The sequence below is a fragment of the Silurus aristotelis genome, assembly GCF_946808225.1.
Source record: "Silurus aristotelis genome assembly, chromosome: 10".
Taxonomy (NCBI): Eukaryota; Metazoa; Chordata; class Actinopteri; order Siluriformes; family Siluridae; genus Silurus; species Silurus aristotelis.
Genome location: NC_139583.1, coordinates 17,517,165 through 17,538,329, shown reverse-complemented (window position 1 = coordinate 17,538,329; position 21,165 = coordinate 17,517,165). Strand labels below are relative to the sequence as shown.

The window sequence follows — 21,165 nt, the reverse complement described above, 5'->3', positions numbered from 1 at the left end:
CCAACCAACTTTCCACTCTTCATCCTCTTAATTGCTGCTCTCACTTCCCCCTTACTAATCCTATCCACTTCCTGAACCCTACTCTCTCATTTTCCTCAATCAGCTGCTCAAAATACTCCCTCCATCTTCTCAACACCCTCTCCACACTAGTCAACACATTTCCATCTGAATCCTTTATTACTCTAACTTGCAGCACATCCTTCCCAGTCTAGTCCCTTTGCCTGGCCAATTGGTACAAATCCTTTTCTGCTTCTTTAGTGTCCAACTTCTGATACAGTTATTCATATGCCTTTTTCTTATCATTTGCCACATCCCCCTTTACCTGCTGCTGCATCTCCTCGTATTACTGCCTACTTTCCTCATCTTTCTGCCGATCCCAATACTGTTACCAACTGTAACCAATACCAATCTTTTTCTCTTTATGTTTTCCTGCACTTGCTCATTCCACCACCACATCTCTTTGTCTTCCTTTCTTTTTCCAGATGTCACACCATGTACCAATCACTAACCTTTCTTTCCTAAGTACACTCTCCACTACTTCATCTAACTCACTCTAGAATTTTTCCTTCTCCTCCATCTCACAACCCACTTGTGGAGTATAGGCACTGATGACATTAAGCAATAACCCCTTAAACTTCCAGCTACACATTCATCACCCTATCAGAAACTCTTTTCACCTCCACTACACTCTTACTGTACTCTTCCTTCGGTATCACACCTATACCATTTTGCTTACCATCCAGTGATAAAACACTTTAAAGCCCCCTCCAATGTTACTCCCTTTCCACTTGGTCTCCTAAACACACATGTCCTTTCTCCATGTAGCTTTCTCTGCTTCATCATATCGGCTAACTCAATCTCTTTACCAGTCATAGTAACAACATTTAACATACCAACCTTAACCACCATTTTCCTCCACTTCTTCTTTCCCTGCTGTCTTTGTAGATGTCTTCCCCCTCTCCTTCTCCTCCTTTGGCCAAAAGTAGCCCAATTGTCACTGGTACCCTGTTGGGTAACAATACCTGTGGCAGTTGTTGGTAACCCGGGCCTCGACTGATTTGGTATGACATTCTGATTCATGATCATCATATTTGATTTGGCATGTTTTATGCTGGATGCCCTTCCTAATGCAACCCTCCCCTTTATAAAGGCTTGGGACTGGAACTAAGAATGCACTTGCTTGTGCAACCCTAATGGCTGCATTTCCCATGCAAAGGTTGTGATCTATTTAAAACAAACTAGACAAGAGAATTCGCATAAACTCCAAACCATGCTTACAAACATTATGGAGATTTCATCTCATTTCATCTCTATATGCATTTAAGCCTTTCATATTTCCACTCCAATCAAGACCTTTATTCTATCAATTCAACATACAACAATCAATCCTAAAACAAAAGTGTTTTTTTAAAATACATTTTAATCTTTTTAAAAAACTTCGAAATGCATTTATTTCACATGCGAAAAGATTCAGTCATGTTTCTCAGTGCTTGTTTTATAACATATTTATAAGCATTATTATCAGGTACACACATTACAGTTTTCCCTCTCTGAATAAGCTGTTTAAAGAGAATAAGTAAAATTAGTAGTGTAATTACTATTACAACTATGCACAACTGGGTACCCGAGGTGGGGGCGGGGCTTCGCCCGGTATGCGCCCTGGATGTTTGTGTAAACAACATCCAGCATGTTTTCCCCTCTGGTTGCAAAGTCCACATTCTGATGAACTTTAGGAATCACAGTCTTTAGATTTGCATGGTTGAAATATCCGGCGACAATAAACAATTCGTCAGGGTGTGTGTTTTGTAGATTGCTAATGGTCCCGTAGAGTACGCTGAGCGCTTACTTAGCAGTAGCACTAGGTGGTATGCACACTTCGAGCACAATAGTGGTGGTGAATTCCCGTGGTAAATAAAAAGGTCTACACAACTATAAACTCCAACAGCAATGAGCAGTAGGTGGAAACGAGGGCAGAGTTCTTAAACTTTCTTGCTAAAACCTTCTTTGAATATAATATAAATGTATTAAATCTTATCCTAAAGGTCTTGTATATCACAGCCATTCCTGAGTGCCATAATGCCCACTTTTTTTGTATGGTATTATTAATATGGGTAGTCGAAACATATATCAGGTTTACCTACACTGTGCATGAACAGGATGAAATTAAAATGCACTGTAAAGCAAGGTCTGGCTTCCCAAATGTAATCAGCAGAATTAACTCCAGTCATATTGCTATAAGAGCATATGAAAAAGATTTTATTTATGTTAAAATAACGAAGAAGAAAGGTAGTATAGCTTCAGATCGGACCACATTTTTTTTTGCAACTGTCCGTTCTGTCTCATTGACACATTTGACAGAACCAGTAAGACATTGCCACATGCACTGCATTTTTTATTAGTGATCCGGTTGCTGTGTCCACCAAATAACATTGTTTTCCGAGCCTTCACCTACCCTACAAGTGTGTGGATCTCAATTGTCTGAGAAGTTACTTTGCTCTTTTCTCACCTGTTGCCATTATTCACCGTAACAAATGATCAAATGTGTGCCAGGCTCATTAATATGGATCAGTATTCATGAGGTGCTTTGCATTGACTATTTTGGGTAAAAATGGGCATGTATAGTGTGGGATATGAGGCTGATTCACTTATGCACACTTGCAGGTGATCTGTGATTTATAAAGGGAAGCTTGCTAATAGGTGTAGGCTTATAGGCTTACATCTTAATTTATAATACAAAATGGAAAATCTATGTGGTAAAATCTAAGTACACTTTTACAGCTTCCATAGGATTTAAAAGGTTAAGCAGCAGCCAGATTCTGCTAAATAAATGCCTTAAATAATTGATCATTACCAAGTGTGACCATCTCAATAAAGGTTTTACTAGTTTGCTTGACTGAACAATTCAAGCATGTGTTAATACAATGCCAAAGATAAAAGACATCAGCAATCAGCAATTTCTATTTTTGTGTTCTATATTTCTATGGACACTTTAAAGTCTATCATTCAACAGTGAGGAAAATAATTAAAAGTAAAAAACATTCAAGACAGTTGCCAATCTGCCCAGGAGTAGATGTCCCAGAAAATTCCCCCCAATATCAGACTGTGTAATCGAAGTTGCAAAAAAAAGTTACATTCTTGAAGGGCCTTAGTTAGCAACGTAAACGCTTTTGACAGTACAATTAGAGAAAGACTGAACATGTATGGTATGTTTGGAGGGGTTGCCAGATAAAAGCCTTTTCTCTCTTTAAAGAACATGGCAGCATGGCTTATAGTTTTGGAAAGTTGCATATGAAAAAAACACATTAAGCCACATGCTTGCTGACTAACAGAGGATAAACTGAAAATAATAGTCTCTATTTTAGAATGTATAGAAGAGCTTAGTGAGTTCAGAAGTAATGGATGTCATATGAGTAGCTATATTCAGGTCATGCCACTAAACTGTATAGTAGACCAGTAGAATTTTTTATTGCCAAAAACATGTACTGTTTATCTAATTAAGTTATCTAATCAACTATGGAAGACCTTTTTTTCTGAGTGGATAGTGAAGAGTCAACTCAATGTCCTACTATGCCCAATGGCACATAACTATATACAGCCAGGCTACTTAATTTACACTTGATTAAATCATGAGCAAACAGCTAATCATTAAAGACTGAAGGTCTCTTACGGACACAATAGTGATAGACATGGGAAATCTTTTTACATAGAGTTTGACTGTATTCTGTGCAAATTTTTTTTTAAATGGCCACAAATAATGTGTCTTTGGTGTTTAATTTTATTATATGGAAATGCTAGATCAGCTGTCCTTGAAGTGTCATGTACAGCTACTGCACATTTTATAGCTTTGTTATTTTTTATTTTTATGTTTATAGTCACACCGGTGCCATTATATGCTTGATTATTTTTCAAAAATGATAACAGTTGATCAGCGTATTTCATCAACCAATATATATTTTGTGTACGCTCTTTGAAAACCTTTCAAAAACAAGCACAAGAAAATCTAGGTAAAATGTCATTATATGCATTATATAACATTTAAACCACACCTTTGAAAGCCAGAAAGGGTTAAAACCTACTGATAACCTAACCTATGATACCTATTTATTTGTGAGTCAAATAATCTATTAAAGTCACTCAGAAGTCAAGTCCTCTTCAATCAGCAGTTTCTGTGATAACATATAGTGTTTTCAATATACTTAGGATTTTATTCTTGGTTGCTAACAGAAATAAAATCCCTGTTAGTCCTATAAATATACATTCATTTCAACTTGTTACTGGTCAAGTATACAATTTCTAAGCTGATCCAATTAAAATTAAATTATAAACCCTATACTCTCTATAGTGGCACTGTAGAACATGTTATAGATAGGTTGGAGGATGATTTCCTTCTTCGGGTGTCATGGGAAATTGCAGGCTTCTTCTGGTTCTCTGTTACCTGGGATAATACATTGGCTGTATGCTGTGTTATTTATGCCAGTGCTCAATGTGAAATCAATGGGGGCTATTTTGGCCTGAACTGTCTGTAAGAAATAAGAAATTATAGAATCCAGTTAGTGAGAGAGTTGTTCAGTTAGTGGCTGTGGGATAATAGTGTTTAATGCTGAACTGAAGTATATAAACAGCATTCTGATGCACATATTTTCTTGTTTAGGTGGGTTAGGGCCATGTGATGAGCTTGAATTTGCAGTCTCTGAGCACTTGCCCAGGTATGTTTTTGGGTCCTGCAGGTTTACATAGATGCTTGAGAGTGTCTTTCTCATGTGCACAGGGTACAAACAGAGTATGACAAAATTTGAGCAAAGGCTGCAATTTCTTGCTATTATTCTTGCCATATTGTTTGAAACCATGCATAGTAGGAGTGAATCTGTTCATATGAAACATCAGAATGGATAACATCCATAGCATGGTTATTGATACTAATCTCGATAGTTTTTAGTATTTCAGTGTTTGACAATATTTAGAAACTTAAGAGAATGGGCTACAAATGCAAAGAAAAACAATATACGTTCCACTCCAATCAGCTAAACAATATTGAGAGTTACAAAGGTCACAATCACTGGACTCTTTTTTTAACAATTCTATGTAAACTTTGTAGATTATTGTGGATGAATGTCCCACCAGGTCAACAATGATGCCACTGTCAGAGCCAATGATATAAAAATTTCCCCCATTTTATTGTTTATCGTGAAAAATAAATGTCTGTGTCTTCATTCACTGCACTGTTGCAACATAATTAACCAATCTCATGATTGTACGAATGCTCAGGTGTACAGATGTGGTATCACAGTGGTCAGTGTGTGTAAAAGAATTATGTAAAAATTAAACCCACTGACTTTATGTCTTTGTCCTAAAAAAAACAACAAAAAAAACAGAGTGATTCCTTCATATTTGATCTACCGGCCTGCCAACAGCATCCCCTATGCAACAATGGAGGTTGATTTAAAGGGGATGTATGTGAAATACTGCACAATCGACATCGCTGGGAGACTGGTCACTCGCACCACATCTGAAGTAGAGCAAAAATGTTGTACATTTCAGCACTGGATCTACCAGTGGACAAGTGGCAATCTGCTGGTCACTCAGATAGAAGGTAAAGTATATTACTGTTTAATCACAGTTTTGTAATTGCTAAATTATTTGCAATTGCTAAATTACTCCTTTTTGGTCTGTTTCAGGTGTAGATACAAAGATCACAGGTGTTAAGATTGCCACCAAGTCCAAAGGGTTTGTAAATATATTGTACTGTTGTACAATATTCTTATATTCTACAGATATTTTTGATGTTTTATGTTTATTTTTAATTTAATAATTTGTGTACTACAGCTATCAGAGTCTCACCGATGAAGGCTCCCCAAAGATATTGGAACAATTTGTCATTCAACATCAGTGCAACTACTATTGTGGGTTGCTGGGTCTAAGGGCCCTGATGTCTATGGATTGTTCACAGCAGTCAAAGTTAAAGACATCCAGGAGTCCTTTGCTGGCTCGTAAGGTGGTCCACACTGATTCATCCAGCCCACAGTTATTGAAGAAATTCCAAAGCAGCCCGCAAACAGTCAAGAAAGTCAACTCAAGTCCCAAAGTAGTCAGAAAGCCTAATGAAGATGAGGAGAATAATTCTGCTACCAAACCTTAAACAAAGGAGGTTCCCAAAATCGGAATGTTGAAATTATTTAACATAAACTATTGGCAAAAAATTATGAAGCCATCAGGGAATTCTCTTTCTTATTTACATTATGCTCTAAATTAGACTTTGGATAAACAAAATTCCTTATTCATTGGTTGTTCAAGTTGGTTCAATCGGTAAAACAAAGCATGCATAAATTCCAATAACATTTTTCTAATCAATAATTTTGCCTTTGGTGTATCTGTACAATCAAACTAATATGTGATCAATATCAAAATAAACAATAATTATAGAAGTTTATAATGTTTTTATTTTTTGACAGTACATTAAGTCAAGTAGCACTAACAATAATTAAAAATATAAATAAAACAATGGTACACAGAATCTTCTTCCTAAAATATAGGTAATAGGATTTAATGTCAGCACGTTCTTTGTTAACATGATTCAGAGGGCATATGTGGATCTTTTTTTTTTATTTTTTATCTCAGTTGAGTTGACACAAGAGGCAACATTCACTACCTGAACACTTAATTACAAACACATGTACACATTCTTAGACAAAAAATCAAACAAATCAAACCTTTAAGTAAATAATCTAAAACAGTAGAAGATCATGTCAGATTCTAATTCTCTCAGCCACGGACCGAAAGCTGAGACTGCAGAGACAACAGGCTCACCAAAATGTTATATTAGAACTAGAAACAGTCTAGGCTGGTTGAGGTGGTCTAATAGTTTATAGAATGTTTTCTTAGTATAATTTGGGCCTATTTATACAAACAAATTATTGTATAAATTCCATAGCCTCTATGAGTATTATTGCTTACCATGTGCATTCTCTTATTGCCACAAATACCAATCTTCTAATGTCTAAAACGATGCACATGCCAAGGTAAATGTTTTCTAGAATTCATGAACATCACAATGGGTTCAGTGTCCTTCCCAGTCTGTGCCCTTTCCAATCATCATATCTGCTGTAGGATGCTGTACTGGTGTAGGGAAATGGTAGTTCAGTGCATAAGATGTTGGACTTCTGATTAGAATGTCATGAGTTCAAACACCAGCACCACCAAGCTGCCACTGCTGGGTCCACGAGAAAGCTGTATAACTAAAAAAAACTTTACTCAACTTTGCTCAACTTTCCAGTTGCTCTGGATAAGGGCATATGCCAATTACTGTAAATTGTTAAAACATAGAATTGCAGCACTAGAGTGCACTTGATCTGCAGGAATAGCATGATGTAATCATGCCACCATGAACCAGAATCTTGTAGCAATGTTTCCAACATCTTTTGAAATTCATGGAATTAATTTATTTATTTAAAAGCAAATTATGGCTTGGTTGTAATCCCTATTATTAATAGTGTTTAAATTAAAGTGTTTGGTGAGTACAGATATTAATAGGAAAATGTTAACAGGTGTTCAGACATTTCCATAACATAATATTTTTATATATTTTTTTATTATACCCTAATTTCATATAATTTAATTAAAATGGTCTGATTTATAATGATTTGATTTTTTTTATTTTAATTTAGTTTATATGATCTAAAGAACTATTCATTTGTTACAGATGGAATCTACACTCACATACAGTACACACAACACTTTTTAAACACCCAGCATACACATTTAAGGTAAATGTCTTCATGTGATATCTACTAGAAATTTTTAATCTGATAAGAAAAAGATGAATGGAAAATTTTAAATACTTTATAGATGTTTTTGTTAATTCAAAACTAATGTGTTTCCTATTAAATTATTTTCTTTTAATGGTTTACTGCTGCAGTTCCTGCATAAAATAATATAAGAAATGGCATGTTTGATATAAATTAGATGTATATGTAGTTAAACTGGAGGATGTCTTTTCCTGAGAATTTGCATTCAAATCAATATTCATGTTTGATTTTTCATGCATTAGACACAAATTTGTTAACACTCATTCCAATGAAATGTTGATGAATAATGCCTAATGTTTTTTTGTGAATATATCTAATTTGTGACATGATTCTGTTTATAGACTGTACCTTGTCATGGTGAAAGAGTGTAAGATGATAAGTATTACAGGTTATTATTATTTTTTTCCATAATCAACAATAAAATTGTTTGTTTTACAAAAATGCAAAAAATCTTAGCACATAGGCAGAATGTATTCTACTTGAATGAAATCTTGTTATGCTCAACAATAATGTAATTATAAATGTTAAAATTGATTATTTCTAAATGCAAAAAAAAAAATGCATCCAGTAATTGGATGATTCAAAATGTTTTTCTGAATGTTTAAATGTGGGAAAAGAATAAACATATAATCACACAGTGGATATAATCACAGTTTTTGTGGTAAGAAATTATAAATTTGTTACAGGTGGAATTTTGGTTAATCTAAATGTACCTAAACTTTACACTGTCATTAAATTTATCAAAAAATGATTGTATTTTGATATTATAGAAATGTTCTGTTTTTTAAAAGAAATTAGCTGTATTTTCACAGAGTAATTTGTTTGTTTTTTTTTTTACATAGAATGATATCTAATATTTACAGATTATTCTTGTAATCATTAAGTCAGTGTTTTTATTACCATTGAAGACAGTTAATCATATTAAGTTTAAGCTGTTATTTACCCTAAATTATTATAAATTAAAATGTGGTATTTGCCCATGTCCTAGTAAACAAAAAGTTAATAGTTTAGGTTTTTGTGGTTTATATTTTTTTCAGTAACAATTCCTACAATATCCAAAAATCTAATCAAATATAATACAATATAATGTTTAAAAAAGTACACAGAACTCAAATCTGAAATACTACAACATTTTATTTTTTTAAATAAGGCATTGGTCCAGTGTGGAATTTTAAACAGTAAAGAACAGTAAAGAACTGAAAATAATTAGCTTCTTTAAAAAATAATCAAATAAATAGAAGCAATAAAATAAAATAAAAAAACAACCTGCACTTAAAAACATCAATAGTGCCAACTAACAAAACATTCCTTGTGGATTCCTTGCACGGTTTCTCCTAGTCTCCTAACACCAACGCTCCGATCATTCCTGCTAGTTGGTTCCCAAACCGCCATTAAAAGAAAAATAAGAAGACGACTTCGGTTAGGCTCCGCGCATGCGCATACTGACAAATTCAAAATTGGCGCCGAATTAGCTCCGCCCACAACGGTTTGAATTAGTTTCAGGCTGTTCCTCTGGGAAATGTTTAAGATAATAACGCACTTTTTCCACTACAAGACTCTGAGGAAACTACAGAAGACATCAAGCTGACTAAGGTACGTGTTTCAAACATGTGAAGCACATTTTATAGTGACTGCGCATTTCTGTTGTTAAATGTAGTTTTGAAGTTAAAACGTGCAGTATTTTGTACAGTCACATGACGACAGCTGCAGGCCAAATGTGAATGTGAATAATTTTAACACAATTAGAGAGATCATACAACATGCATGTTAGTTTTTTTTTAGTACTGTCCTGGGTAATATATTTTACATAGATGTTTATATATAGTCCATGACACAAAAATGTGCAGAAATTTATAAAATAACCCCCTTCGAATGTTTGAACAATGAAAGGGTTAGTTCACCCCAAAAATGATAATTCTCTCAATAAGTACCCACCTTTTGTAGGATTTGTCTGAAAAAAAGTGCTCAAGTTTAACTATTCAGAACAGAAAAGGGACTTGTGAACAGCTGTCACAAAACAAAAGAACAATCGTAGATCATCTATATAACCATTTATAACCATTAAGACCTTTATAAACCATTTAGGTTCATAAAGGTAGTTATTTTAATAATTTTAGACATGTTTTGACTTGTGGACCATATGGGAACATCGTTGATGTCATATCTTAGTCAGGACAATAAAAAATATAAAATAACATGCATATTTTATGATCCCTCTTTTGTTAAAATTATTCACATTTTTGCAGGATCTGCCTGGTTCTGTCATTTAGAAACATGGCTTTTCATATTACCGCTGTTGAAATAACAACTCTCTCCCTCCCTCTCTCTCTCTCTCTCTCTCTCTCTCTCTCTCTCTCTCTCTCTCTCTCTCTCTCTCTCTCTCTTATTTCAGCTGGATGTCCTGACAGTTGCTGCTCTCATCTTTGCCTCCTGGACAGAAATATCTTGCTGTATGTTGAATGATCATCAATTCAACCCTGCCAAGACAGAACTGCTCATGTTTTCAGCTGACCTAACTTTGGTGTTATTGTTTTGACGCATATAAAAATAGCACTGGCCCGATCCTGCAGATTTGCCCTGTACAACATTATGAAGATCAGACTCTTTCTTTTGGGCCATGCTACAGAACTCCCTGTCCAAGCTCTTGTTCTCTCCAAACTGGACTGTTGTATTGCTCTTTTATCAGACTTTCCAGCATCTACTACCAAGCCTCTGCAGCTAATCCTATGGCACTGAGACTGATCTTCAACAAGCTGAAGAGTGCACGTCACTTTTTAAAAAAATTTTATATAAACTGCTGTGTCTACTGTGTTAGACTAACTTGGATTTGGTATGTTGCTTTGGATAAAATGTCATTGTAAATGTATAAAGGTATACAGCAATTGCCATTTAATGTAGGTAGTTTTGCATGCTCTAACCTATTTTCTATAATGGGATTGTTCATTTAACTTGACATACAGTGCTTCTGTTCAATTATTAATACTGTGAATGTGCAGGTTCTTTTTATAAGTACAGAATATACAGTAGAGCTCATTGCTCTACTGTCCAAAAATGTAAACTGTAATATGTCTTGAACATGAACTATTAAGATGTATCTACAGACATTTGTCTGTGTATTATGAATTGAGTATATTTTTATACAACATTTCTTGATTATTGTAATTAATGATATCTGTATTTATACAGTAAATGCCTTTTAATTTACAAAGATTAAATATACAAACCTTTTTCAAATATGTGCTTTCTGGATTTATTTCATCGTTATTGTACATGAGAAACTATACTTTTACAATAAATTAATGTAAATGGACAGATCAGTTTTATAAAATAACAAATTAAATCCTTAAATTTATGGTGATTAACCTGACAGTTGGTTGTTTTTCTATGTTATTTGACAGAATTTATCTGTTTTTCTATAGTTAAAAAAATATATCAACAGTAATATTCTGTAATTTAAGTACTTTTGACCATAAAGTCTATTCTGTATTTTTACAGTTTTTTGCTAATAATTTTGTGAAATGGTAATTTCTGTAATTTAACGGATTATCTCTGGAAGCCCTGCTGCCAGTCTTTTTACCGTTTTTTTTACAGATTTTTTTTTAACAGTGTACTACACTACTCTTTTTCAGTATCTGCGATTTTATTATTATTTTTAATATAACATTTTTAAGTAATGTACATTAGAATCTAAAAATCTGATAAGAAATTGATATTTGTGGGAACATTTTAAAGTTATTTTATTATTCATATTATTATTAATTCAATTAATTTTTATTTGTATAGCGCTTTTAACAATGAACATTGTCTCAAAGCAGCTTTACACAGATAATGTGGTGATTAAAAGTGAATATTATTATTTTATAACACAAACACAAGTTTATCCAGGCTTGGGACCGGCACTAAGAGTGGCTGGGGTTGGTTCCCTGACCGGGGATCGAACCCGGGCCGCAGCGGTGAGAGCGCCGCTTCCTAACCCTTAGACCACCAGTGGTTATTATTATTTTAGCACAAAGGAAATTTGTGCCTCCTCAGATACTAAATAATCTAGTAAATTATTTTAATATGTAATAGGGTTCTAAGTACAGTCTTTTCACAGGGCTTAGTATGTGCCTATTTACCTTCTTTACTCATGTCCACATACCAATCCATTCTTGCAACTCCATAGTAAATTAGCAAATATCGGCAACAGCCTATAGGGAGAAACAACATCTAATTCATTACTGTATGGACAATAAATTTGTTCTAAACACTATAAACACCAATGTGATCATTGTATAAATCAGGAGATCCAGGAGGACCACCCATTTATCTCTATACAGTATATAAATGGAGAGTGAACAGTGTGAACCACATCAGGTTCCTTGGAGACTCCAATGATCTTACATGACCTGTCAACACATCTCACTTGTTGAAAAAAGCACAACAAAGGCTATTCTTTCAGTGGAAACAGGCCAGACTACCTACACAGCTCCATCTAAATTTCTACTGCTGCACTATAAAGAGCATACTCACATACTGTATCACAGTATGGTAAGCTAGCTGCACTGGGAAAAACTGAAAAGATTTACAGTATGTCAGGTAGTTATAGAAAGTATGGTGCTTTCTTCACATATACCAGCAATGTAAGCAGGTTAGCGGGTGACCCTGTGCTCTGACCCCATATCCCATGAAGGGCCTTGCTTAGGGGCCCTGACAGTGGCAGCTTGGCAAACCGAGGCTTGAACCCCAATCTTCCAATTAGGAAGGCAGAGCCTTAAACACTGAGCAAAATTAACACAGTGCATCATAGCCACCCAGGACCTGGGCATGGTACATGTGAACCAACAGCAAATGTCATCATTAAAGACTATTCACCCAGGTCACAGAAATTTTGTCACAAATGTCATTTCAATTCAATTCAATTCATTTTTATTTGTATACCGCTTTTAACAATGAACATTGTTTTAAAGCAGCTTTACACAGATAATGTGGTGATAAAAGTAAATATGTTCTTTGTAAGTACGTTTGTCCCTGATGAGCAACTGTGGCAAGGAAAAACTCCCCGAGATGGCATAAGGAAGAAACCTTGAGAGGAACCAGACTCAAGAGGGAACCCACCCTCATCTGGGTTGCACCGAATGTCAATTTGAAGCAGATATACAATGTTGCGGGGTACAGTGATGATGATCAGAAGCGAACTGTATGCTGAGTCAGTGTGGCAGACTGTTGACATTAACTACAGTCCAATCCATCCTCAAAGCTCCTGTTCTTACTCCGGAATTTCATTTAACCACCCAAGGTGTTGATGAGAAACCATCCCAAGCTGCACAGAGAGGCCTCCAGTCAAAGTGAACACTATCCAGAGGCAGGCCTGGACGAAGTGGGAAAATCCATGGAGGGGAGAGGGGCAGGAACAGTGGTCACTGGAGCCTCAGGAGCATGTTTAACTCGACCAAGAGAGAGAGAGAGAGAGAGAGAGAGAGAGAGAGAGAGAGAGAGAGAGAGAGAGAGAGAGAGAGAGAGAGAGAGAGAGAGAGAGAGAGAGAGAGGGTGACAGGAAGAGAAGGATATGGATTATTAAGTGTCCTTATTGTTGTATGAAAGTTAATATCACTGTGCAGTTTGGACTCCTGCAAGACTTGCTATGGCAGCATAATTAAAAGGGAGAACCAGAAGGTAACACAGACATGAGGGATCTCTGGAATAAGAGACGACCCACCACACCACCGTCAACAAACCTGAGTGAACGTGTGAATGTGAGGGGATGACAGCATACAAATATACCAGTTCACCAAACACTCTATATCCATGTTCCCTCCAGATCTGAGCCTTTACCTAAGAAAAAAATCTACTAATTAAAGGTTTGACTAAATAAATACGTTTTAAACCGAGACTGTGTCTGAGTCCCGAACACTGGTTGGAAGGCTGTTCCATAACTGTGGGGCTTTATAAGAGAAAGATCTGCCCCCTGCTGTAGTCTTCATTATTTGAGGAACCAACAAATAGCCTGCACCTCTTGATCTAAGTAGGCGTGGAGGATCATAATGGTACAGAAGTTCACTCAGATACTTAAAGACCTTTAAGTGCTTTATATGTCAGTAGTAGTATTTTATAATCAATGCAAAATTTAATTGGGAGCCAGTGTAGATTGATTAAAACAGGGGTGATGTGGTCATATTTCCTAGATCTAGTGAGGACTCTTGCTGCTGCATTCTGAACTAACTGAAGCTTATTTATGCACTTACTCGCACACACAGACAGTAAAGCATTACAGTAGTCTAATCTAGAAGTAACAAAAGCATGAACTAGTTTTTCTACATCCTGTAACGCCATCATATTTCTAATTTTAGCAATATTTTTAAGGTGAAAGAAGGCAATCCTGGTGATATTATTCACGTGAGACTCAAAGGAAAGACTAGGGTCAATAATCACACCTAGGTCTTTGACAGCCGTACATGCTGAAACAGAAACACCATCCAGAGATGCTACGTAATCAGAAAGTTTACTTCTAGCTGCATGTGGTCCTAGTAAAAGTACTTCCGTTTAATCTGAGTTGAGCAAAAGAAAGTTATTGAGCATCCACTGTCTAATGTCCTTTACACACTTCTCAACATTGTTAAGCTGATCTCCCTCATCTGGCTTTGCTGAAATATACAGCTGTGTGTCATCAGCATAGCAATGGAAGCGAATCCCATGTTTATGAATAATTTCACCAAGAGGGAGCATATATAAAGAGAAAAGCAGTGGGCCACAGACAGATCCTTGAGGAACACCAAACTTTACCTCATAGAGTGTGGAGAACTCACCATTTACATCAACAAACTGATAGCGACCTGAGCCAAGAGATAGCTGTTCCCTTTATTCCAACAACGTTCCCAAGTCTAGCAAGTAGTATAGTGTGATCAATGGTGTCAAAAGCTGCACTAAGGTCAAGCAAAACAAGTAAGGAGACAAAACCCTGATCAGAGGCCAATAACAGGTCATTTACCACCTTAACTAGTGCCGTCTCTGTGCTATGATGAGGCCGAAATCCTGACTGATACATTTCAAAAATGTTATTCATAAGTAGGTGTGAGCATAATTGCTGTGCTACAACCTTTTCTAAAATTTTGGATATAAAGGAGAGATTTGATATTGGTCTGTAGTTGGACAACTGACAAGGGTCAAGGTCAGGTTTCTTAATAAGGGGGTGGATAACTGCCAGTTTGAAGGATTTTGGTACATAACCAGTGCTAATGGAAGAGTTTATTATTTTTAAAACAGGTTCAATTACCTTTGTAGTTATCTGTTTAAAGAAACTAGTAGGCAAGGGATCGAGAATGCAGGTTGATGATTTTGATGAGGAAATTAAAGAAATTAAGTCATTCTCATGAAAAGGGGTAAAGCTTTGTAGTTGATTGTCTGCTATAATTATGCTGCTGTCTACAGGGTTACTTGTAAAATAATTTGGATTTATATTAACTGTCTGGATTTCTTGCCTGATGTTCTCAATTTTATTATTAAAAAAGTTCATGAAATGATTACTACCTAATGATGGTGTGCATGTTAGTGCAGTGCTTTTATTCCCTGTCAATTTTGCTACCGTGCTGAATAAAAATCTAGGATTATGCTTGTTATTTTCCATGAGGATGGAGAAATATGCTGATCTAGCAGCAGTAAGAGATTTTCTATAATTTAGGAGGCTCTCCTTCCATGCTATTTGAAATACTGTTAATTTTGTTTGACGCCATTTACGTTCTAATTTTCGAGTGGTCTGTTTTAAGGTGCGTGTATGATCATTATACCACTGTGCTAATTTTTTCTCCCTGATCATTTTGGTCTTAAGGGGAGCTACATCATCTAGAGTGTAACGTAACGTTGATTCTAGGTGTTCAGTGGCCCAGTCGAGCTCTGCGGGGTCAGACAGAGATCTATCTAATATCGTAATTTCTGGAAGATTATTGATAAAACGCGCTGCTATAGCTGACGTGAAAGTACGCTTAACACGGTAACGTGGTGATGTAGAAATGCAATGACTGAGGCAGATTTTAAAAGAGATTAGATAATGGTCTGAAATATTTTCAGACTGTGGAATTATGACTAAATTATTTATTTTTAATCCAAATGTTAACAACAAATTGAGAGTGTGTCCACCACTATGAGTGGGTCCTATAACATTCTGATTAATTCCAACTGACTCTAGAATGGACACAACTGCTGCTCTTAAGGAGTCTTCTTGATTATCAAAATGAATATTAAAGTCACCAATAATTAATGCTTTGTCTAAAGGAGTAGCTAAATTTGTGATGAAATCTGCAAATTCTATGAGAATACGGTGTTATACAGACCTTATTATTTCACATGTACATTAAAATTACACTTAGTGACTAATCCTACATAAGTGTTTGAATGTGACATTACAAAGTGCAGATAAACTGAAGGCAGTTTATATATTACTACACAGAATGTGATTTTAATCCTAAAATAGTCCTTATCAGTACTAAATACAACATTAGATGAACAACAATATTCAATTCATTTTCAATTAATTTTTATTTGTATAGCGCTTTTAACAATGAATATCGTCTCAAACCAGCTTTACACAGAAAATGTGGTGATTAAAAGTGAATATGTTCTTTATAAGTAAGTTTGTCCCTGATAAGCAAGCCGGTGGCGACAGTGGCAAGGAAAAACTCCCCGAGATGGCATAAGGAAGAAACCTTGAGAGGGACCAGACTCAAGAGGGAACCCATTCTCATCTGGGTTGCACCAAATGTCCATTTATAGCAGATATACAATGTTGCGGGGTACAGTGTTCAGAAGCGAAAAGAAGTCCTGAGTCAATGTAGCAGACTGTTGACATTAGCTATACAGTCCAATCAATCCTCAAAGCACCCGTTTCTCCTCCGGAATTTCATGGTACCACCCAAGGTGTTGATGAGAAACCGTCCCAAGCTGCACAGAGTGGCCTCCAATCGAAGAGAACACTATCCAGAGGCAGGCCTGGATGAAGTGGGAAGATCCACGAAGAGGGGAGGGGCAGGAACAGTGGTCATTGGAACCTCACAAGCATGTTTAACTTGACCAAGAGAGAGAGAGAGAGAGAGAGAGAGAGAGAGAGAGAGAGAAAGAAGAAGGGTGACAGGAGGAGAAGGATATGGATTATTATGTGTCTTTATTGTTGTATGAAAGTTAATGTCACTGTGCAGTTTGGACTCCGGCAAGACTCGCTATGGCAGCATAGCTAAAAGGGAGAACCAGAAGGTAACCCTGACATGAGGATCTCTGGGATAAGAGACGACCCACCACACCACCGTCAACAAACCTGAGTGAACGTGTGAAAGTGAGGGGACGACAGCATACAAATATCCCAGTTCACCAAACACTTTATATTCATGTTCCCTCCAGATCTGCACCTTTACCTAAGAAAAAAAATCTACTGATAAAAGGATTGACTAAATAAATAAGTTTTCAAGCTCGACTTGAACACTGAGACTGTGTCTGAGTCCCGAACACTGATTGGAAGGCTGTTCCATAACTGTGGGGCTAACCAGTCTGGCTTTCAAGCAGAGCATTCCATAGAGACAGCTCTTTTGGCTGTCACTGAAAAACTACATGCTGCTAGATCCACCAAGCTGTCACCTGTCCAACCTTTCAAAAGCATTCCACACGGTCAACCATAAGACTTTCCTCAACGCTCAGAAGCCTTGAAATCCATCTAGCAGCATGGGAATGGTTTGCTTCCTACCTGGTAACCACTGCTATGCTGATGACCCTCACCTTATCTACTCCTTTCATTAGATACCACTGCTGTTGCTTGTATATCAGCTTGCCTGGTGGACATCTCATTGTGGATGAGCACCCATTAACTAAACTCAGCCCTAGAAAAACTGAACTGCTAGTCATCCCAGGTGATTCATCTCCATTTAAGGATTTCAGGATAACTTTTAAGAACTTACTGATCTCCCCTTCAGCTACTGCTTGCAACCTTGGGGAATCAACTGTTTTTTTTTCCTCACATGTTGCTAATGTGACCAATTTTTTTCAGTTTCTTCTCTACAACATAAGAACACTTGCCCAGTTCTCCTGCCTCACCTGCTCGGTCCAGCTCACTTTCTTCCCCCATGCTGCTCCGCCTTTCTTCCTCCAAAGAGGAGGGGGGGGGGGGGTTCCTTTTGAACCCAGAAGCAAGGAGCTCCTGAGCATAAAGCCCCTCCCTCGGGCAAGGTCGATAAGCGTTTTTTTTGCTCCAGGCATCACTGCCTGGGCTTGCCATTTTTCCCTGACCAGCACACCGAGTAACATACCGAATAACATACTCCATGTGCATAAGCAGAATCAGTATAGATGTTAGTTAGTTTTCCCTTTCAGAATCAGAATCAGAATCAGGTTTATTGCCCAAGTGTGTTGACACACACAAGGAATTTGGTTCCAGCTGTTAGTGACTCTCAAAAGTACAGACATAAATTAAACCTATACATGACAAAACAGACAAGACAAAAACAGACTATACAAGACAATACAAGACAATACAGACAATGTGAGACAGTATAGACAGTGTGGGTATCAAATAGGGATACAGATCAGTAATGTACATAAAGTACATGACAGTGCATGGTAGTGCAAATGACAGTATTGTGTGTCAGGTATGATAGAGAGTTTACTATAAAACTTTGTACAGTATATAGCAGCAATAGTGTGTGCAACATATACAGATAATGTGATGAGTGAGAGTTCTGTGCAGTACTTATAGATATGAGCAGGGAATATAATTATGGACAGTTGTTAGTGAGGCTGATTGCTTGGGGAAAGAAACTGTTCCTGTGTCTGGCAGTTTTGGTGAACAAAGTTCTGTAGCGCCTGCCAGAAGGGAGGAGCTGGAAGATGTTGTGACCAGGGTGTGAAGGGTCATTAATGATTTTTTCTGCCCGGTTTCTGGTTCTTGTTTGGTACAAGTCCTGGAGAGTGGGCAGAGGAACACCAATGATTTTTTCTGCTGTTTTAACAGTTTTCTGCAGTCTGTTTCTGTCCTGTTTTGTTGCTGCTCCAAACCAGATGGTGATTGATGAGCACAGGACAGATTCAATGACTGCAGTGTAGAACTGCATCAACAGCTCCTGTGGCAGACTGTACTTCCTTAACTGGCGTAGAAAGTACATCCTCTGCTGGGCCTTTTTCAGAATCGAGTTTATGTTGCATTCCCATTTCAGGTCTTGGGAAATGGTAGTGCCCAGAAACTTGAAGTTCTCCACAGATGACACAGGGATGTTGGATATTGTGAGGGGAAGTGGTGTTGAAGGGTGTTTCCTAAAGTCCACTATCATCTCCACAGTTTTGAGTGTGTTTAGCTCAAGGTTGTTCTGACTGCACCATAACACCAACTGCTTCACCTCCTGCTCATATGCAGACTCGTCACCATCTTGGATGAGTCCGATGAGCGTGGTGTCATCTGCAAATTTCAGGAGTTTGACAGTTGGGTCACTTGATATGCAGTCATTTGTATAAAGGGAAAATAGCAGTGGGGAAAGGACACATCCCTGAGGAGCACCAGTGCTGACTGTCCGAATACTGGAGGTAACATCTCCCAGTCTCACCTGTTGTTTTCTGCCTGTCAGGAAGCTTGTGATCCATTGACAGGTGGAAGGGTGTATAGTGAGGTTTAGGAGTTTGGACTGGAGAATTCCTGGAATTATTGTATTAAAAGCCGAACTGGTGTCCCTTACGAGGGAAATATCAAGGTCCGTGACGTCAGAGTGACGTGGGGCCGCCTTCCCGTGGGCTCACCACCTGCAGGAGGGACCGTAAGGGACGGTGCTGTGAGGATTGGGCAGCAGTCGAAGGCGGGGGCCTGCTTAGACTGCTGCCCCCGCGACCCGAATTACGGATAAGCGGGAGAAAATGAATGAATGAATGAAGCCGAACTAAAGTCAACAAACAGAATCCGGGCATATGTTCCTGGGCAGTCAAGGTGTTGTAGAATGTAGTTTAGCCCCATGTTGACTGCGTCATCCACCGATCTGTTTGCTCGGTATGCAAACTGTAGGGGATCCAGCAGCTGTTCTGTCACCTTCTTTAGATGGGCCAATACCAGCTTTTCAAAGGTCTTCATGACGATAGATGTCAGAGCGACAGGCCTGTAGTCATTCAATTTGCCAACTGACATGCTGTAGCAAGAGCTTTTAGTTATTTTTAGTTATTATGCTAAACAAGGTGGAGGACAATGTTGTAAAACAATGGTGTCAAACTGATCACCATCTTTTTTTTACAAGTGAATAGCCTGCATGCAAACAAAAATGATCTCTGATTGCTGCTTTTCGTCTTTCCATTCTCTTTTTTTATAGCATTTGTCTACAACAAATTACACACAAATAAATTGCGTTTTTAAACGTGATTTACTGTAGCTTTATTATGTTTGAATGCTAGTTTGCAATCCTTGTATATTTACAAAATGTGTTTAATTATATATTCTTGTCAGGGATTCCCCTGCCACGCCCCCCTCGCCGGCTTGATTTCCGACAGCTGTGGCTCGTTAGAGCCAAGACTATATAAACTCACGTTCTCGAGTCACAGGCTGTCGGTTCTTAAAGGTCATGCTGGTGATTCTCGGGGCTGCTCGGCCGCCAGTATTCCGCGCTGATTCTGTCTTCGAACGCCGTTCCTGTGAGGATTGTTCTTTGCCGCTGGAGTTTACGTTCGTTTCAGGTTTTTGCTTTTGTTGAATATTTCCTTCCGTTGAGGATTACTCGTCCCAAGCGGATATTTTTGGTTTGTGGATTTTGCATGATTTGTGTTTGTGTTTTGGGTAAATAAAGACAATGATTGAGTTACTTCCGCTTCTGCGTCATCGGCCTGACAATTTTATATTCTTTTTCTAAAAAAAAAAAAAAAAAAACAGCATTTGAGTATGCGAGGTAAAGCTATTTATATACACAAAATGCTTTACCTCGCATACTCAAATGCTGTTTTTTTTTTTTTTTTTTTTTTTTTACAGAAAGAAATAACCATGCATCAGTGAACTTGTTCAAGGTAAAAATCCCCCAAGCACTCCTCAACAAGCAGCTGCTATAAGCTTTAGAAAAAGTCAAAACTAAAGATAGTTCAAATCAATATGTGCAATTTAATTTTTTTTTAAGTACACTTGTTAGTGTTAAGATGGGCCTAATTCTCTAAACACATACCTATGTTGTCTGTTCAGTGTCTAAAGGCTCTTTACGATGTGAGCATGGAAGGTATACAGAATGTCTTTGTCTGGGCTCACAGATGGGCGTAAATCCCTGGGGGGACGAGGGTTGTCCACGCAAAAAAAGATTATTTAAAAAAAATCGCACCCACTGCCTGCTTTCCCAGTTCATCTCAGCTACTCTACACACACAAGTCTGGTGTGTCTGCGGCTCAATTAATGTTC

The 21,165-nt window shown here is 37.4% G+C and overlaps 1 protein-coding gene across 4 annotated transcripts in view; it reads left to right on the top strand.

Moving 5' to 3' along the window:
• alpk3a (alpha-kinase 3a) overlaps nucleotides 1–8,388 on the top strand; it is a 55,079-nt gene extending 46,691 nt beyond the window's left edge. For 3 of the 4 annotated variants that reach the window (XM_083552585.1, XM_083552583.1, XM_083552584.1), the window contains 3 exons: nucleotides 5,373–5,590; nucleotides 5,676–5,724; nucleotides 5,824–8,388. In XM_083552585.1, the coding sequence (XP_083408711.1) occupies nucleotides 5,373–5,590; nucleotides 5,676–5,724; nucleotides 5,824–6,136 (580 nt within the window). In that variant the 3' untranslated portion in view covers nucleotides 6,137–8,388. Of the gene's footprint in view, nucleotides 1–4,651; nucleotides 4,707–5,372; nucleotides 5,591–5,675; nucleotides 5,725–5,823 lie in introns of those variants that run through there. The other variant, XM_083552586.1, reaches the window with a different exon arrangement.
• Nucleotides 8,389–21,165: the final 12,777 nt, after the last annotated feature.